The 16,148-nt window shown below is 32.7% G+C and overlaps 1 protein-coding gene across 4 annotated transcripts; it reads left to right on the top strand.

The window, feature by feature from the left end:
* The first annotated feature begins 6,330 nt into the window (after nt 1-6,330).
* LOC144572203 (U3 small nucleolar ribonucleoprotein) lies at nt 6,331-12,724 on the top strand. Of its 4 annotated transcripts, XM_078321666.1 has the most exons (14): nt 6,331-6,729; nt 6,822-7,132; nt 7,239-7,297; nt 8,252-8,390; nt 8,476-8,586; nt 8,821-8,958; nt 9,072-9,140; nt 9,534-9,575; nt 9,667-9,735; nt 9,829-9,900; nt 9,980-10,033; nt 10,482-10,623; nt 11,129-11,182; nt 12,361-12,724. In XM_078321666.1, the coding sequence occupies exons 1-14, from the start codon at nt 6,414-6,416 to the stop codon at nt 12,366-12,368; spliced, it is 1,584 nt and encodes a 527-aa protein (XP_078177792.1). In that variant the 5' UTR covers nt 6,331-6,413; the 3' UTR covers nt 12,369-12,724. The 4 variants fall into 4 exon arrangements, with proteins under 4 accessions (XP_078177792.1, XP_078177791.1, XP_078177793.1 ...); XM_078321665.1 differs by lacking the exon at nt 12,361-12,724 and having other exon boundaries at nt 6,333-6,729; nt 11,129-11,252; XM_078321667.1 differs by lacking the exon at nt 12,361-12,724 and having other exon boundaries at nt 6,333-6,729; nt 6,828-7,132; nt 11,129-11,252.
* Nucleotides 12,725-16,148: the final 3,424 nt, after the last annotated feature.

Genomic DNA, 16,148 nt, shown 5'->3' on the forward strand with positions numbered 1-16,148 from the left:
CCTCATCAGAATGAGAAGCGAGAAAAGAGTTCCACCATGTCAAGGCATGATTCATCACTTTTAGCCTTGCAAATGAGACTTTGGCTTCACTACTATAACCATAGAGGTCAAAGTAAGTCTCAAGTTGACTTAACCAAGAGTCAAGTTTTTCAGCATCTATCGACCCATCATAGGTCAGAATATCAATTCTAGCCTCCACCTTGAAAGGTCTTAGCTGTGTAGACTCATCTTCATTTCGTCGATGAGGCTACTTATTTTTGTGTTTTGGACCCGTTTCAGGGATCTTTATCGTTTCTGTGGAATCCGCATCATCTTCTTCCTCTTCATCTTGCTGGGCAATCCAGTCAAGAACAGTTTTCATCTGTTCTGACAATGCAACTACAGCTTTAGCTAAATCTGCTATTGTAGTTTCTTCTGACATTGTAACAGATGGAGATGTTGTTTTTCGAGGTCGTCGGTGAATTTTTAATTCTTTGAAAGATTCGCCAGTCGCCTTGTAATCACTTCTTGTGAATACCATACACAGGTAAGAACCTGCTATGATACCAAATTTGATCCGTATGAGAGTAATAAGAATTTAATAACTTTCACACAAATCACTATATTTGAATATTTCTTTTCTCTCTCCAAAAATAGGAGGCATGATTGTATTCTTTTTATTGTTTTCTCCTCTCCTTTCTTTTACATTTTCACTCCTTTATATAGGAGGCTTACAATTTCTTTTGTCCATACATTTTCACTGGACTTAAAACAAACTATCTTAAATTAGTAAAACATAAATCTAAAATTAGTACAGACAGTTATTAATTGTTTTATCGTCATATCGTCCTAGATCAGATTCTCAACTAGAGATGTCAAGTTCCGCAATTTAGAGATCTGATCATCTCTGATTTACATGATTTTTGAAGGAGATCGGACGGTCACATACGCGAATTAAAACAGCCCCATTAATTTGCAAAGTAGCGTAGCTTTACTCTCTCTCTCTTTATATATATATGTATATGTAGAGTAAAGCTAAGGTGTGATGCGCTCTCGAAAGGGTTTGGTGAGCACAACTCCAAAAGTATATCGGATCAACTTCAAACATCAAATCCAAACTGTTGAAATCCATGTACTTCATGAGTGATGCATGCAAATGCAAAATTTTGAAAGTTTCGAGTTTATTTGCTACAAGATCAAGCGGTTAAAGAAATAAACTTTTTATAAGTTAATTTATAAGTTGTTTTATATATTCAATTTAATTTTATCATTCCTTTGTCCGCTTGACCTTGCAGGGTCGTACCTGAAGATTTTGAGGCCCGGGGCAAAAAAAAAATTTGGGCTCTTGTATGTACACACATTTTTTTTTTATTAATATACCAATAGATTATTAAATTTGTAAACTAGTTAGGCAAGTTCTAAATTAATCAATAGAAAGTTAACATTCAGAAAATAAAAAATAAAAACACTTTTTCAATGATATTGCGTCATCATACTAAAACATGCAAATTGCAACATATATTTTTTCATAATTCAGATACAATTTTTTAATATATAGAAATTATTAAATTCAGTAGTATGAAAATATAAAAAGTGTCTCGTTTTCCACAAATATAGAAAGATCGGATTCATTGAGTCCGATTCAATGTTATGGATGTGTCTCAATGAATCCTCTTCAATTTTAACACGATCAAATGTGGCAGCCACTTTGAGTCGAATCCAAAAAAAAAGAAGTAGAAAAACATTTTTATTTCCACATTCAATCGTATTAAAATTGGATAAGAACCATTGAGTCTTATCCATAATATTGGATTGGACTCAATAAATTCAATCTTACTATATTTATTGAAAACGAAACACTACATAAATTCTATAGATAAAAAATTCTCGAATAGAAAAGAATAATTTGTCTGTCTTATTTTGGCTTGATAAGCCTTGCTACCTTGATATTGTCCAGCGTCATTAACTGACCCCCACATTAAATATATATATAAGATGTAGTTGTGTAGCCATAGCCTCTATGTATATATTTGCTCGGTATAACATCTATTGGAAGATAGCAACGTGATTCACACAATCTAAGACCATTCTTGCTATACTAGCTATTTGATTGAATGAATTGGGCCAAAAGGAAATAAGGGATATTAGTTAAGAAAGGAGGTTGGGACTCAGATCCTATAAAAAAGTCTCTTTATTCTATACTCTAGTATCATCTTAATATTCCAATAGATGTTATACTATTTTGGGCTACATAACTAATTTTCATTTTTTGGGCCCTCTTGAAATTTGGGGCCCGAGGCCATTGCCCTGGGTCAGGGTCAAGCCTGTGACCTTGTAGCAAATAAACTCGAAACTTTCAAAATTTTGCATCACTTATGAAATACATGAATTTCAACGGTTTGAATTCGACATTTGAAGTTGATCCGATATATTTTTGGAGCTGTGCTCACCAAACTTCCTTGGTGAGCACATCACACCCAAGCTTTGCTCGTATATGTATATGTATATGTATATGCATATGTATTTTAAAATGATTCAATTTAAGTGTGCCCATTATTTTAAGCTTTGAATAAGAAAAATGATTCATTGCATCTCGTGAAGTGTGCTCATAGCACAGAGCCACAGACTGAGTCACTGAGTCGAAAGTCCAAACTAATTAAATGATTCAATTCAATTACAGCACATAGCACAGAGCACACCAATAATGTTTTAAAATAGAATTATGGAACTTAAAACTATCGAAATCTGTTTTATTACACTATCGTTTCAAAACAAAACAGGAAATTTTAAAATGTGAAAACAAAAATAAAATAAAAAAACTCATGTGAATGTGATGTGATCTTATCCTGAAAATGAACCAATCAACCAAATACAAACAGGATATATATATGAGGTGATCGAATACTAGATCTTAAGCCCCTCGCTATGGATTCTCTAGATAACAAAATCCAAATATATACATATATATATATATATAACGGTCGATTCGAACCGTTCATCTTGTTCTCCATATTAATATGTGTTTGGGACCAAATTTTATATTTTTTGGATTTTTTTTTACTATTTCTTTAGATTTATTGAAAATCGTTGTTTTCAGCAAATCTGGACTATAAAAAAACAGTGATTTTCAATAAATCTAAAGAAATAGTAAAAAAATTTCAAAAAATGTAAAATTTGGTCTCCAAATATATATTAATATGGAGAACAAGATGAACGGTTCGGATCGACCGTTAGGATTTTAAAAAGTAGAAATTCAAGGCGTTGCATGGAGAGGTTCTATGCTATGCATAGCATGCTAGCATATTCCTATATATATATAGAGGAGGGATCAAGTTACAACAATTTTTGAATTACAACAAGTTACAACAAGCATTTTTTTATATTTTCAAAGTCCAAATCGTCGATCCAAACCGTTAGATGTGATCTCTACAATAAAATGTGCTTGAAGACCAAATTTTACATTTTTTGAAATTTTTTTACTATTTATTAAGATGGGTACAAAATTTAATGGTTTGAATTTGACTAGTTTTTGTACCCATCTTAATAAATAGTACAAAAATTTTAAAAAATGTAAAATTTGGTCTCCAAGCACATTTTATTGTAGAGATCACATCTAACGGTTTGGATCGACGATTTGAATTTTAAAAATGTAGAAAATACTTGTTGTAACTTGATCCCTCCTCGTGTGTATATATATATATATATATGCAGTATGGAGGGAGCTGTTGAAAGTGAACAAAAGTTTCTTTGTCGACTATTTCCAAGGTGTTCCTCCACTACTGGCATCCCTATTTTAAGCTTAGAGTTGTTAATTATTAATAAATGTGGGTACATCTTATTAATTATTGACTTTGCAACCAATAATACAAACAAAAACCACAACATATATACTGAATATGAAGCAATGCTCTAATAAATTAATATTATCAATTATCTTGAAATTCAAGACTTATTTTTCAAATCCCTCAAATAAACATCTGCTGCATTGGACTTCCACACAAATTGATTGCTCAAAATGTACACATAATTAGTGCATAATACACTTTGACTATTGCAGAATACACAATTGACTATTTATATTTTTCAAGTAGACAAAAACAAACAGAGCATATTTCAAGGGTGAGAACTGAAAATAATATTCCGTTAAAGACATTTTTACTGTTTTAAACTTTCATACTAATTGTTCGAAATGTATATTGTATGCTTGATTATTGCAAAATGCACAATTAATTATTTATGTTTCTGAAGAGTTAGTGAAAAACAATTGAGCATATCTGAGGGGTGAAAACTGAAAATAATTAGCACCTTTCCTTGAAGATTGTTGGTGGTGTAAAGTATTACATGAGTAGGGTTAAAATATTTCATTGGTTTTATATCTCAATTACATATATATGTTCCACATCTTTATTTTTATTTTCGAAATTCAAACAGTCGATTCGAACTACTTAATATAATCTCCATATTAAAATGTGTTTCGGAGATTAAAATTTTATATTTTTCAAGAACTTTTCACTAATTTTTTAAATAAGTACAAAATCATCATATGAAAACAGTAATTTTGTAGTTATCTTAAAAAATAGTAAAATAAATCTTGAAAAATATAAATTTAGTCTTCAAGAACATTTGAATATATAAATATCATGTTGAAAGGTTCGGATTGACTGTTTGAACTTTGAAAACGAAAATAAAAATGTAAAGAATGATTGCAACGCAAACCTAAGAGACATTTTAACCCTCTCACAGACCATTTCTTGACAGTGAGTAAATAAACAGAGATCAGTGATGAGAAATGGGCCATACGACCCATTCCATAAATTGGTACCCATATAATATATAGGTCAGGAAGTGATGTATCGGATATGTTGAGAAATGAGAATTAGTTAGAACTTCTATGTTTTAGAAAGCAACCAGATGATTTATTTTCTGTTATATTAATACTTTTACTAATTATCTTTCAAAAAATATTAACATTTTAATTTTATACTGTGACTCATTCCAAATCAATTTTTGAGATTTATTTACTATATATTTTATTACATTATTTTGAATACTAATGTGACAATTTTTATCAGATAATAGTCATGTTTGGTTGAGGTCCAAACTACGAATAAGCCACAGTTAAAGCCACCAAACGAGATTTAATTGAGATGGACTAAAATGACATAAGTCAATTTTTAAGTCAGTCTAAAATGTAAAAAGTTATGCCACCTATCAAGGTGGTTTAACGTTTAGGCCACACTTGTGGCTTAACCTAAGATTGGTCCAAATGGAATTATGTGAAAATTACTAAATTATCTCAAATTATCTAATTAAGAGAATTTAATTCATTAAATATGTCTCTATAGTATACTCATGTACATAAAATTATTTTAAAAATATACTTAATTTACAAAATAATTGCAAAATTATATTCTATCTTAAATTAATATTGTTTTTTTTTTCAATTTCTATCACTGGTATGTAACATTGATTAGAGAAAAAAGAACATGTAGAAAATATAAAAAAAATTAACTTCATATCTTTTATATACATTGAATTGCTTCTTATTTCTTTCGTTTACAATTGTTTATAAATTTTTACTTCTAAAAACAGAACAATGATTAGTTCTACCTCTTAAATTAAATGATCATTGTATTACAAACAAAAACAAAAACAAAACTATAATTAAATTATAAATCATGACACAACTAAATCAACCCAATTGGATGTGCATCATGGTATTAATTCAAGAATATGCTGACAGACCCAACCAATATTTAGTTGTCCGATTTTATTGATTCTATTTTAATTTTGATTAAAACTGAAACAATTATCTGAATGTAAAATTTACAATTATCTTTATTGATTTTTTTATTCCAAATAGACAGTAAATTTTTGATATACTTATATAGGTAATTTAGTCATAATTTGTCGGTAAGGATTTATATATATATATATTTTTTTTCCATATGTAGTTTAAGTGTTTAACACCTCTACATAGAAGAGTATTTGCATTATCAGAATACATACCTGAATATTATAAACAAATAAGAAATATATTAAATTATAATTTAAGTTTTGACCTCAACTAAACATAAATAACTTAGATCGTTCAAAGTTAAAATAATTAATTTAGATCTTAAAATTTGTAGGCCTCGATTGCTAATTAAACAGATTGATAGAAGGATCAAAATATGTTGGACTTTGTTTTTGTAATTAAAAGAATGTGAAAAGGGGTTCTAATGAGTAAATACGGGAATCTGAGGGAGCAGTTATATATATTTCCAGTTTCCACAAAACAAACAAAAACCCTCAAAACCTTGGAATCACATCCTTCACCAAAAACCCTCGCCTCCCTCCTCCTCCTATTCCTCCTCCCTCGTTTTCTGGAAGAGAAGAAAAGAGAAGAGAAGAGAAGAGAAGAGAAGAAAAGAGAAGAGAAGAGAAGACCAACGATGGGGAAAGAGGCTTTGGATCGCCTCCGTAAAACTGAGCCGGCGGAGTACCTCTCTCCATCCTCCGAGCTCTCCCGCCTGGCACGTGCCGCCTCCAGCCACCTCTACTCTTCCCTCGTCCCTTTCTGCCCCACCAAGCCGCCGCTTCATCAGCTTCTCTCTGAAGAATCCTTTGACGCTGAGCAGATTTGGTCTCAGATTGACCTCCTCTCCAAGCCCCTTCTGCCTTTTCTTCGACGCCACCTCGCACGCCTGGAGAAACAATCCAACTTGCACTCATTCCTCCCCAGGCCAACTCTCAAATCGACTGCTACTGGTAATCCATTTTTATGTCATTTCTAATGCTTATTTCATGTTTGAGATGTTCATGATAATATTCTTCAATCTGTGAACTTGGGGTGCATGCAGGCAAAGCAAAAGAGGACGGGGACGAAGAAAAAGAAGAAGAACTTTATAGTGAAGAATTAGAATTAGAATTAGATGATGAAGAAGAAGAAGAAAAAGGGGATGAGGATGAAGAAAATGAGGAAGAGAAAGATGAAGATGAGGAAGAGGGAGAAGCAAAAGGGGTGGAGGATAAATTTTTGAAGATAAAGGAATTAGAGAAATTTCTTGAAGACGGGGAAGCCAAGGAGTATGGCCTCTCCGTTCAGAACAATAAGATTGACCTGGATGATAAAGACAATGAATCCAATGATGATGAGGAAGATGCTTTTGATGTAAGCACTCCCCACCACCGATATTGTATTATTGCTTCTTTTTTGTTCAATCATCTGGTCTCTGCCCTCTCACATTCTAATTTTTGTATATTGGTTTAATCCAAAGCTCGAAGATCTTGATGGTGACAGTGAAGAGGAAGTTGCAAATGAGATGGAAAATGCCAGGTACTTGTGGTTCTTTTTTTCTTCCACATTAACCAAAGGGTTTATATTAAATAACATTCTGACAGCCCTCTGTGTTTGGTTAATTTGAATGAAAACAGTTATTTGATTGAATTTGTCTGCCTCAGGGTTACCAGAATAAGGTACAGAATGCCATATTGCATTTTGGCACAGGCAATCTGAAAGACTGAAACATGGAGCAGTATTGGAACGACATATTAGTGATATGTACTATAATTAGCATTAATAACTCATGAGGTTAATTGTTAATATATGTTTCTCATTTATGTTGACTATCCTACTTCAATGTTATATATTTTGTATGAGAAATGTTTTGAATGCCCTTCATTTTTCATGGCTTCATCCTGTGTTCCCTTTGAAATCTTAATATAGAAAAATTTAGAACTCTACTAGTAAAATAAAAAACTTTTAGATTTGATCGATATACTTCTCTACAAACACATAAAAAATTATGGTATTTTGACTCTGTTTTCATGGGTATCAAGGGATTGGAAAAACAACTTGCACAAATTGTTCATATTGGTATATTTTGTACATACTCTTGATGCCTTTCAAAATAAAATCAAGATGTCAGAATTTTTCGTCCATGTGCATGAAGTGATAGGCCACATCTAAAACTTCTGTTTTCATATTTGATTTTTATAGCTTTATATATATTGAAAATTGCATAAGACATCTGTTGGTTTCCACTAGATACACTGTTGTCATCTCAATATCATAGCAAGTCCATTTATGATCCAAGAAGTTAGTTTGAAAAATATTACTTCTTTCTAACTGAATTGCTCCTAAAGAAAAAAAAAAGAATTTGGGAGCTGGGGGCGGTATAAGAAATCAAACTTGTGCCTGTCCTGAAGTTCAACTTTTTACGATTTAAGTTCTTATTTTCTACTGTTTGCAATAATTGAACTATACTTGTGGCCATTTTTTCTCCTCCAGATATGAAGATTTTTTTGGACGCCAATCAAACAAAGGAGCTCAGAAAAAGTCTTCCTCAAAAAAAGTTAAATTTGATGATAGACCACAAGTTAAGGAAATAGAATATCAAGAAAGTGATGATGAAAATGAAAATGAAAATGTTGGTACAGTTACTACTGTTTTAATTGAAGTGTATTCTTATGGGATATGGAATTATTTATAATATTAGTATCTTGATATTGTAGGATGAAAATAATTTGTCGACTCATGAAAAGGAATCGGCAAAATTGAGGTCCACAATAGAGGAGATGGAGAGAGCTAATTTGGAACCCAAGTCCTGGACCATGATAGGAGAGGTTTGTTTTTATGCATGTATTACTAGTTACTGTGAACTCTGAATTCACTTCTCAACTGCTATACCAAGTACAATCTGCTATCGACCCATAGATATTGGTATACTACTGATACCTGTACAGTAAAGGATGCCATGTTGGTACAATATTCCCACTTCCCAGTAGTTGTTTAAATTGAAGATTTAACATTTACTTCCCTTTGGTTAATATTTATTTGTATTTTATTATGAAATATAGGTGACCGCAGGTAAAAGACCTGTAAATAGTGCTCTTGAAGTAGACCTCGATTTTGAGCATAATGTTAAACCAGCTCCAGTTATTACGGAAGAAGTGACTGCTTCTCTTGAAGAACTAATTAAAAAGAGAATTATTGATGTAAGTTTATCTTGCCTTTCCCTATATGGCTCTTTTTTTACTTCCATCTTCTATTATTTTGTGTTTTTATTTTTTTTTTCACATTTTTTATTTTATGCTTTCTTCTTTTGTAGGGACAATTTGATGATGTGCAAAGAGCCCTGACTTTACCGACTAAAGCGCCAAGGGAGTCGAAGGAGCTGGTATTGTTTCTTTTCCACAAATTACTTCGATTTCAAAATATCAAAATATCGAAGTTGCACATCATGTACCTGCAAGTACAAACATAAATGATTCTATATTCTCCCTGATTCTCATTTACTTTAAAAATGCCAAAGTACTCTTCCTTGTTGCTTCTCTCCACACAAAATAAGGAAGAGAAATGAGGATGCATAACATTTCTCACAAAATAGGAGAAGAAGAGGGATATATGTGATATTTACTTATGTTACTGTATAGGAGATATCTCTATTTTGAAATGTTATGCATGATGATGGAAAAGACTGTAGTCCTGAAGTGTGTTATATCTTTTTGTGTGGATTTATAAGCTTAATATTTGGTTTTTTTTTGTCATTTTTTTTTTTTTTTCGTAACAGGATGAAAGCAAGAGCAAAAAGGGTCTTGCTGAAATTTATGAGGTTTGTGACAACATCTTACGATATATATTAGCTTTCATCGAAAGAAAAAAAGGGTTCACATTTCATTTATTTGGTTTCTCTGTATTTTCAGGAAGAATATGCACAAACAGCTATGCATGCTACAGCTCCTATATCTGTCTCAGATGAACTCAAAAAGGAGGTGCTTTATAAAATTTTGATTTACTGTTTACAAATCTATTTATTAAGTGGCTACTTTAGTGTCAAATGCTGATCTCTGGTTTCCTTTTTAAAGGCTGAAATGTTATTCAAAAAGATATGCTCGAAACTTGATGCTTTGTCGCATTTCCACTTTGCCCCTAAACCGGTATGCTTGCTTGAAATAGTTTTGCTCAGTTGCTATATCTCTCAAGAAAGTTCTTAGTGATATGTTATGTCATTTACAGGTAATAGAGGATATGTCGATACAAGCCAATGTCCCGGCTCTTGCAATGGAAGAGGTACTTCATTTTTTTAAGCAATTTTCAATCTCAGATATCATCACATATCCTTTAAAATCTGAAATGTCATCTATACTCAGTATAAAACGGAGGAAAGATATATGCCCTGTAAAGTTTGAGATGTATGGTTTTCATTTTACCTTCTCATTTCAAAAGATGTTAAATGTACTCTCCTCTTTGTGTTCATCTCTACACAAACAAGGTTGAAATGATGAATCTCTTTGTAAAAAAGATAAGTGAGCAGTGTTTTCAATGTTTTCGAATCTTTGGTATGCATATGTGATGAATCTCTTTTTTCAGAGTTACACATTCTGATCTTTTCTATGTTGATAGTATTTTCTCTAGTTAAAAGAGAAGACAAGTGGATCTCCTGTTATTCCTTTTTTATCTGATCTCTGAGGAAGTTCTTTTTCTAAGTAATATGCTTGGCATATTGGTTTTGGTGTAGATTGCTCCAATTGCAGTTTCAGATGCGGCAATGCTAGCACCAGAGGAGATTTTTCAAGGCAAAGGTGATATCAAAGAAGAAAGAGAGCTGAGCCGCTCTGACAGGAAACGCAGACGTGCTAATAAGAAGCGGCGATTTAAAAGTAATCACCCCCTTTCCTGCTCCAATATACTTTTTTTTTTTAAAAAAAAGAACCTAACCTTTCCGTTTGGTTATAATCAGGTTTTCAACAATTAGGAATTTGTTTATGAGAATATTTGTGCTTGTCTATTGAGCACTTTGTACTTTTAATAGAAGCAGCTAAATTTGGGGCTAGTCAGATTCTGGTTTGATTGGGTGACAGGTTGATTTTACCGGTTTGCTTATGGTTGATTTAGCTTGGGTTTTTTAGGTATGGTTGCATGTCAAAACCGTTTAAGTGTGGTTTGAATTTTCTTTTTATAAGGTCTGGTCTGTGCTAAACCTAATTGAAAGTCCAGTTGCTTTGCAGTTCGATTTTGTTTTGGGTTGGGTTGGGTAACTTGGGTTGAGTTGGATTGTGATTAGATTGTATGCAAGGTTGGTTATGGGTACCATATAGTTGAGTCACGTTTGGATGGTTAACTCTTCAATATTTTAGTATCAAAACAATTTTTATTACGTTGCAGCTGATACTGTTAAAAGAGCAGCTAAAAAGCCTCGCCCAACAACAGATGCAAATGGTAAATCTTAAATTTTCCACCTTTTTTCTCTTCTAGTTGGAACAAATTTTTAATCCAAATACAAATGATTTAATTGCTTAATGATCTTGAAAAGTAGAATTATCTGGCATATATGTTTCTTCCTACTTTTTATAAAATTGCCAAAATTCTTATTGAGGAGAGTATGGGTAGATTTGGCCCCTCAACAATTGCATTTGGTTCAGTCAAGACCCTAAAATTTCTTTTGGTTCAATTAAGCACCTCAACTATTGCCCATGGTTTAATCAAGCTTCAAAACTTTTTCTTGGTTCAGTTAGCCCCCTAAACTTTTTGTGTTGATTTAACTAGATACTTTCATCAGTTAATATGTGCTAGTTAATAGTCATAAATTTATCAATTATGGTCTAACAAATCAATAAACATTATATTACTTGCAAAAGTCATCAATTATAATATAGAGCTAACAATTTAACTAACTAATTTGATTACTGAATTTAACTAATTTTAGAAATTTAAAGGGGTAGTTTTTATCATAAGTGGTACAAAATGGTACCAACTGTTTCTGATTACAGAAACACCTTCATTGACAACTATATTCTTTACAAGAAAATGCTCATAAAAGTATACCACCACCCTTAATCTCCAACAGATCACAAGAACCAACCTCCCTTCAAAAAGCATAGCTACACAAACACCCCACTGAAAGTGCTTAACCATCACTATATCCAACCCAGGTGAAGGTGCTTCATTGGTCTCTACACACTACACGGAACATGTGTAGAATATCATACATCACATAGCATTTCACAAGGCATCATTGATAAATCTCTTTCATCACATACCTTAGCAATCATCCCTGTACGATTTCAATCCCACTGTCCTGTCAATGTGGAAGACATCTCAAAAAGACAGTTCACTGTAACCCATTATCTGCCACCAGAAGTGCTTCATTGGTCTCAAGAGTACTTAATGACCAAAGTGCAACCCTCAAAGCACATCATATAATTTTAGGGGGTAATTGAACCAATAAAAATTTCAGGTGCTCGTTGATCCAAATACAATAGTTGAGGGGCTAACATTAGACTTTCCTCTAAAATAAGACGATAAAAAATAGTATAAGCACACAAGGTTATTCTAGTGTATTGTAGGTTTTATGTATAATTTTAACATATATGTATCTTTGAAAAAAAAAATTGCAGGCCAATGATATGTTGGGGGGGGGGGGGGGGGGGGGGGGGGTTTACTAGTGCTAGATGCTGAAGCACATGGGGATTTCTGAAGCAAGTTTGGATGCCCTGTTCACAATTCTCAGATTAAATCTCCGCCATCAGATTTCTCCTTCAACGGTTGTGCAATGATAGAGTGGCTTTTCATATCTGTTGTGCATCTACAGGGATTTAAAAGTTTTGCTGTAGATAGAAGTTACACTTACAGCAGAAAAAGGCCCATGTATGTGCATTTTTGTGTAAACCCATAGAATATTGTTTTGTTTTATCCTATTTTTTTCAATTTCGCGTAGAGAACATAAGCTTTTTGAGAAGTAATGATAAGAAGCGTCAAAACCTAACTCAGGACTGGGTTAGCCTATTTTTGGACTTGATTTTACGTTGAGCAGTTACTTTTCATTCACCAGGCCCCTTGAGTGTTATCCTTGTTATTGGGATTTATAATAAAAGGATACCATTCAAGGATAACACTTTTGGTTATTTTAGTGTTATCCTTGAGGTTCTTGATAGTAAACATGGAATTATAATATAAAGGGTACATGAGGTATCTTGGGTAATATTTTTCAGAAACAAAAAGGGAATTCTATGGAGTTGCTCAACATTTTATTGGTGGGAAGGTGGACTTGGAGCTAAGAAGAGGTTAATGAAGATCTATTTAGTAGTAGCAACCTAACATTTGTTATTTCAGGAGACAAATAATGATAAGAATAAATGTTGGTGGTGGGAGGTTTTGAGTACAATTGTACAAAGACGAGCCTTTCCATTTTGAAGGATTAGAGAAGACTAGAAGAGAACGTTGCGAAAGTGGAATATCTGGAGACAAACCATTAACTTCCACCATTAAATGGAGGACAGACAGATAAAAGGAGTTTGTCTAGTGTAGTGTATTGAAAACGGGCTGGATTGGGCGGGTACGGGTCAAACCCGAGTGGGCGGGGTTGGCACGGGCATAGGTTACTCGGGTCTACGGGTAGTTCGGGTAGGGTAGCACGGGTTTATTTTTAAAAATCTTACTCCGGCCCGGCTCAACTCCCGGGTAGCATGGGTTTGCGGGTTGCTCGGTCCAGGTCCGCAGGTTGGTTCGGACGGGTATGGGATTGGTCTGGACTGGTTTTTTTTTCCATTTTTTGTTTTTTTTTTCTATTTTTTTTCTTTTTAAACCAATAAAATATAAATCAAAATTCATTTAAGCTAAAATTCATTTGACATGATTGCATATTTGAACTCAATAATTTTTGTTATAATAAAATGTAAATTAAAATTATGAATTATTTTAAAACAATGTTGCTTAAATTAATTAGTTAAATCAATTATTTTAAAACAATAAAATATAAAAAAATAATTTCTTAAATCAATTATTTTAAAAAAATTATAAATTATTTTAAAACAATAGATTTGAATTGGGGAAATAAAATTTGAATTTTTTTAAAAAAATGAATTTTTTGGGGTTCCGGGCGGATTCGGTCTGGGCGGGTTTGAGTGGGCAGGTAGGCGGTCCGATCCAGGTAGGTACGGATTTGGCACGGTCCGGATTATCACGGGTTTTTTTCTCCAAAAAATCGATCTCTGTCCGTTTTAACCCTTGGGTTATCCACCTACTCGTTCCAAGCCCGGTCACAAGTATGGTCTAGTCCAGTACGGACCACGAGCGGTCCGGTCCGGTCCGGTCCAGATCCGATCCGGGTGAGTATTTTCAATACACTAGTCTAGTGCACACAACCCATCGAACAATATTGTTTTCTAGATTCGTGCAAGTTGTTAATATATTTAAAAAAAAAAAAAGTTCTCCTCCCCTTCCAAAAAGCAAAAACATCAAACGATTGCAAATTTGCAATACTGCGCTGGAGAGGATTTGGGAGTTTTGGAGCAAGAAAAGGTGGATCCGTATCGAAGCGCCAGTCCCGTCATCTCGTGTTGTATACAATGTAAGATAAATCAGACGACTGACTTTGCTGTGAGATTCGTGTTCTTCTCTAAGATTCAGATTCCAAGGACTGAAAAACAAACATCCCTTGGCCCCATCCCCCCACTTGCCTCCACATCCAGCTTGACATATAGATATAGCCTAACAATATACAAATATACAATACAATACAAGCGACAACTCAACTATACAGACAAATTGCAGGGATAATTTATTGACAACAAAACACTAGTATGTGTATGTGTATGTACTATGTCCGATCATCAAAGGCCCAATTACATTTGAATCTAATTACTATGACCAAGATTGAAAATATAAGAAAAAGAATTAATGTAATGTATGTCTGTTCTCTGTTGTGTAGTTTTTTTTTTGTGTGTGTGAAATAGCTGTACCTGAACAGTTGAATTAACTATTTCTGCCATCTTACTTGTTTTATGTGACATGTGTACCTACGGCGCCAGTACAAAGAGACATGGCCAAGATCTATTCCGATTAGTTATAATATTTAGTGTGGACCTGACATGACGTGGGGTTGAGATTTTGAATTAATTCTGACTGCAATGGACTTTTTAGTAAATATACATAGTAATTAATTATTGAATTGCATCACCAAATTTAAGCTATTATATTAATATAATAATGATGTAGGAATGAATTATCGAATTCAGCCTTTAATTTGATGATGCAATTCGATAATTAATTTGGACTAAACTGAAGTGCCTAGGCCCTAGGCTACCGGCTTCAATAAAAATAAAAATAAAAATAAAAATAAAAATAAAAATAAATGAAGATTGAAATTGTGGCCTCTTAATTAATGGCGTGCATAAATAGGTGAGGCCCACAGACAGTCAGACAGTAACTAGGTAGCAACATGAATGGGAATTGGGAAGAGATATTGAATTGAATTCGAGTAATAACTGTAACGGTCGTTTATGGCATTCAAGCATTTACCTCCTTTTCCAATTTCCAGGAATAATTAATACCAAATAAATTATTTATTTACAGAAATAGAAAAAGGCATAAATGTTAACCTTCCTTAATTCTTAATTAAGACTTAAGAGGTCAGATGTAGGATAGGCTACATATCTGTTGTCATTTTTAGACTTTAAAAAATAAAAAATAAAAAATAAAAAATAATAATAATGGTCAAAGCTAGTCCTTATCGGCTTATCCGCTATATTTATTGTGATGAGAAAAATTATCATTATTTAATTCCAATTTAGTGATCACATTTGGACGGTTTAAATTGACTTGTTAAAATTACGGAGTGGTTCCTTATATGATATGATATATATAGAACATTTAGAGTAAGACTACCATACTTTGCAAATTAAAATGAGTGTTTTAATTTGCGTTCATATCTCTAGTTTCAAAGTTCATAACGTCGATTCAAACCGTTCAAGTTGATATCCATATTAAATTGTGCTTGGAGACCAAATTTTATATTTTTTGAAAATTTTTTACTATTTTTTTATAATTTTTCAAAATCACTGTTTTTTTCAGAAAATTCTGGACCATCAAAAACAGTAATTTTGAAAAATTCTAAAAAAAAATAGTAAAAAATTTGGTCTCCAAGCACAATTTAATATGGATATCAAGTTGAAAGGTTCAGATCGACGTTTTGAACTTTAAAACTAGAAATATGAGCGCAAATTAAAATACTCACTTTAATTTGCAAAGCATTCACTAAAACAAAATAATTTAATTTACTCAAATTTTTTTGCAAAACATGGTAGCTTTACTCAACATTTAATTATAGTTATAGTGCCTTGCAAGATAAATTCATATATGCATGTTTTCACACTTGTACATATATATTGAAATTAATATTAGTCAG

The sequence above is a fragment of the Carex rostrata genome, chromosome 20 (genome assembly GCF_964058835.1).
Source record: "Carex rostrata chromosome 20, lpCarRost1.2, whole genome shotgun sequence".
In the NCBI taxonomy this organism is placed as follows: Eukaryota; Viridiplantae; Streptophyta; class Magnoliopsida; order Poales; family Cyperaceae; genus Carex; species Carex rostrata.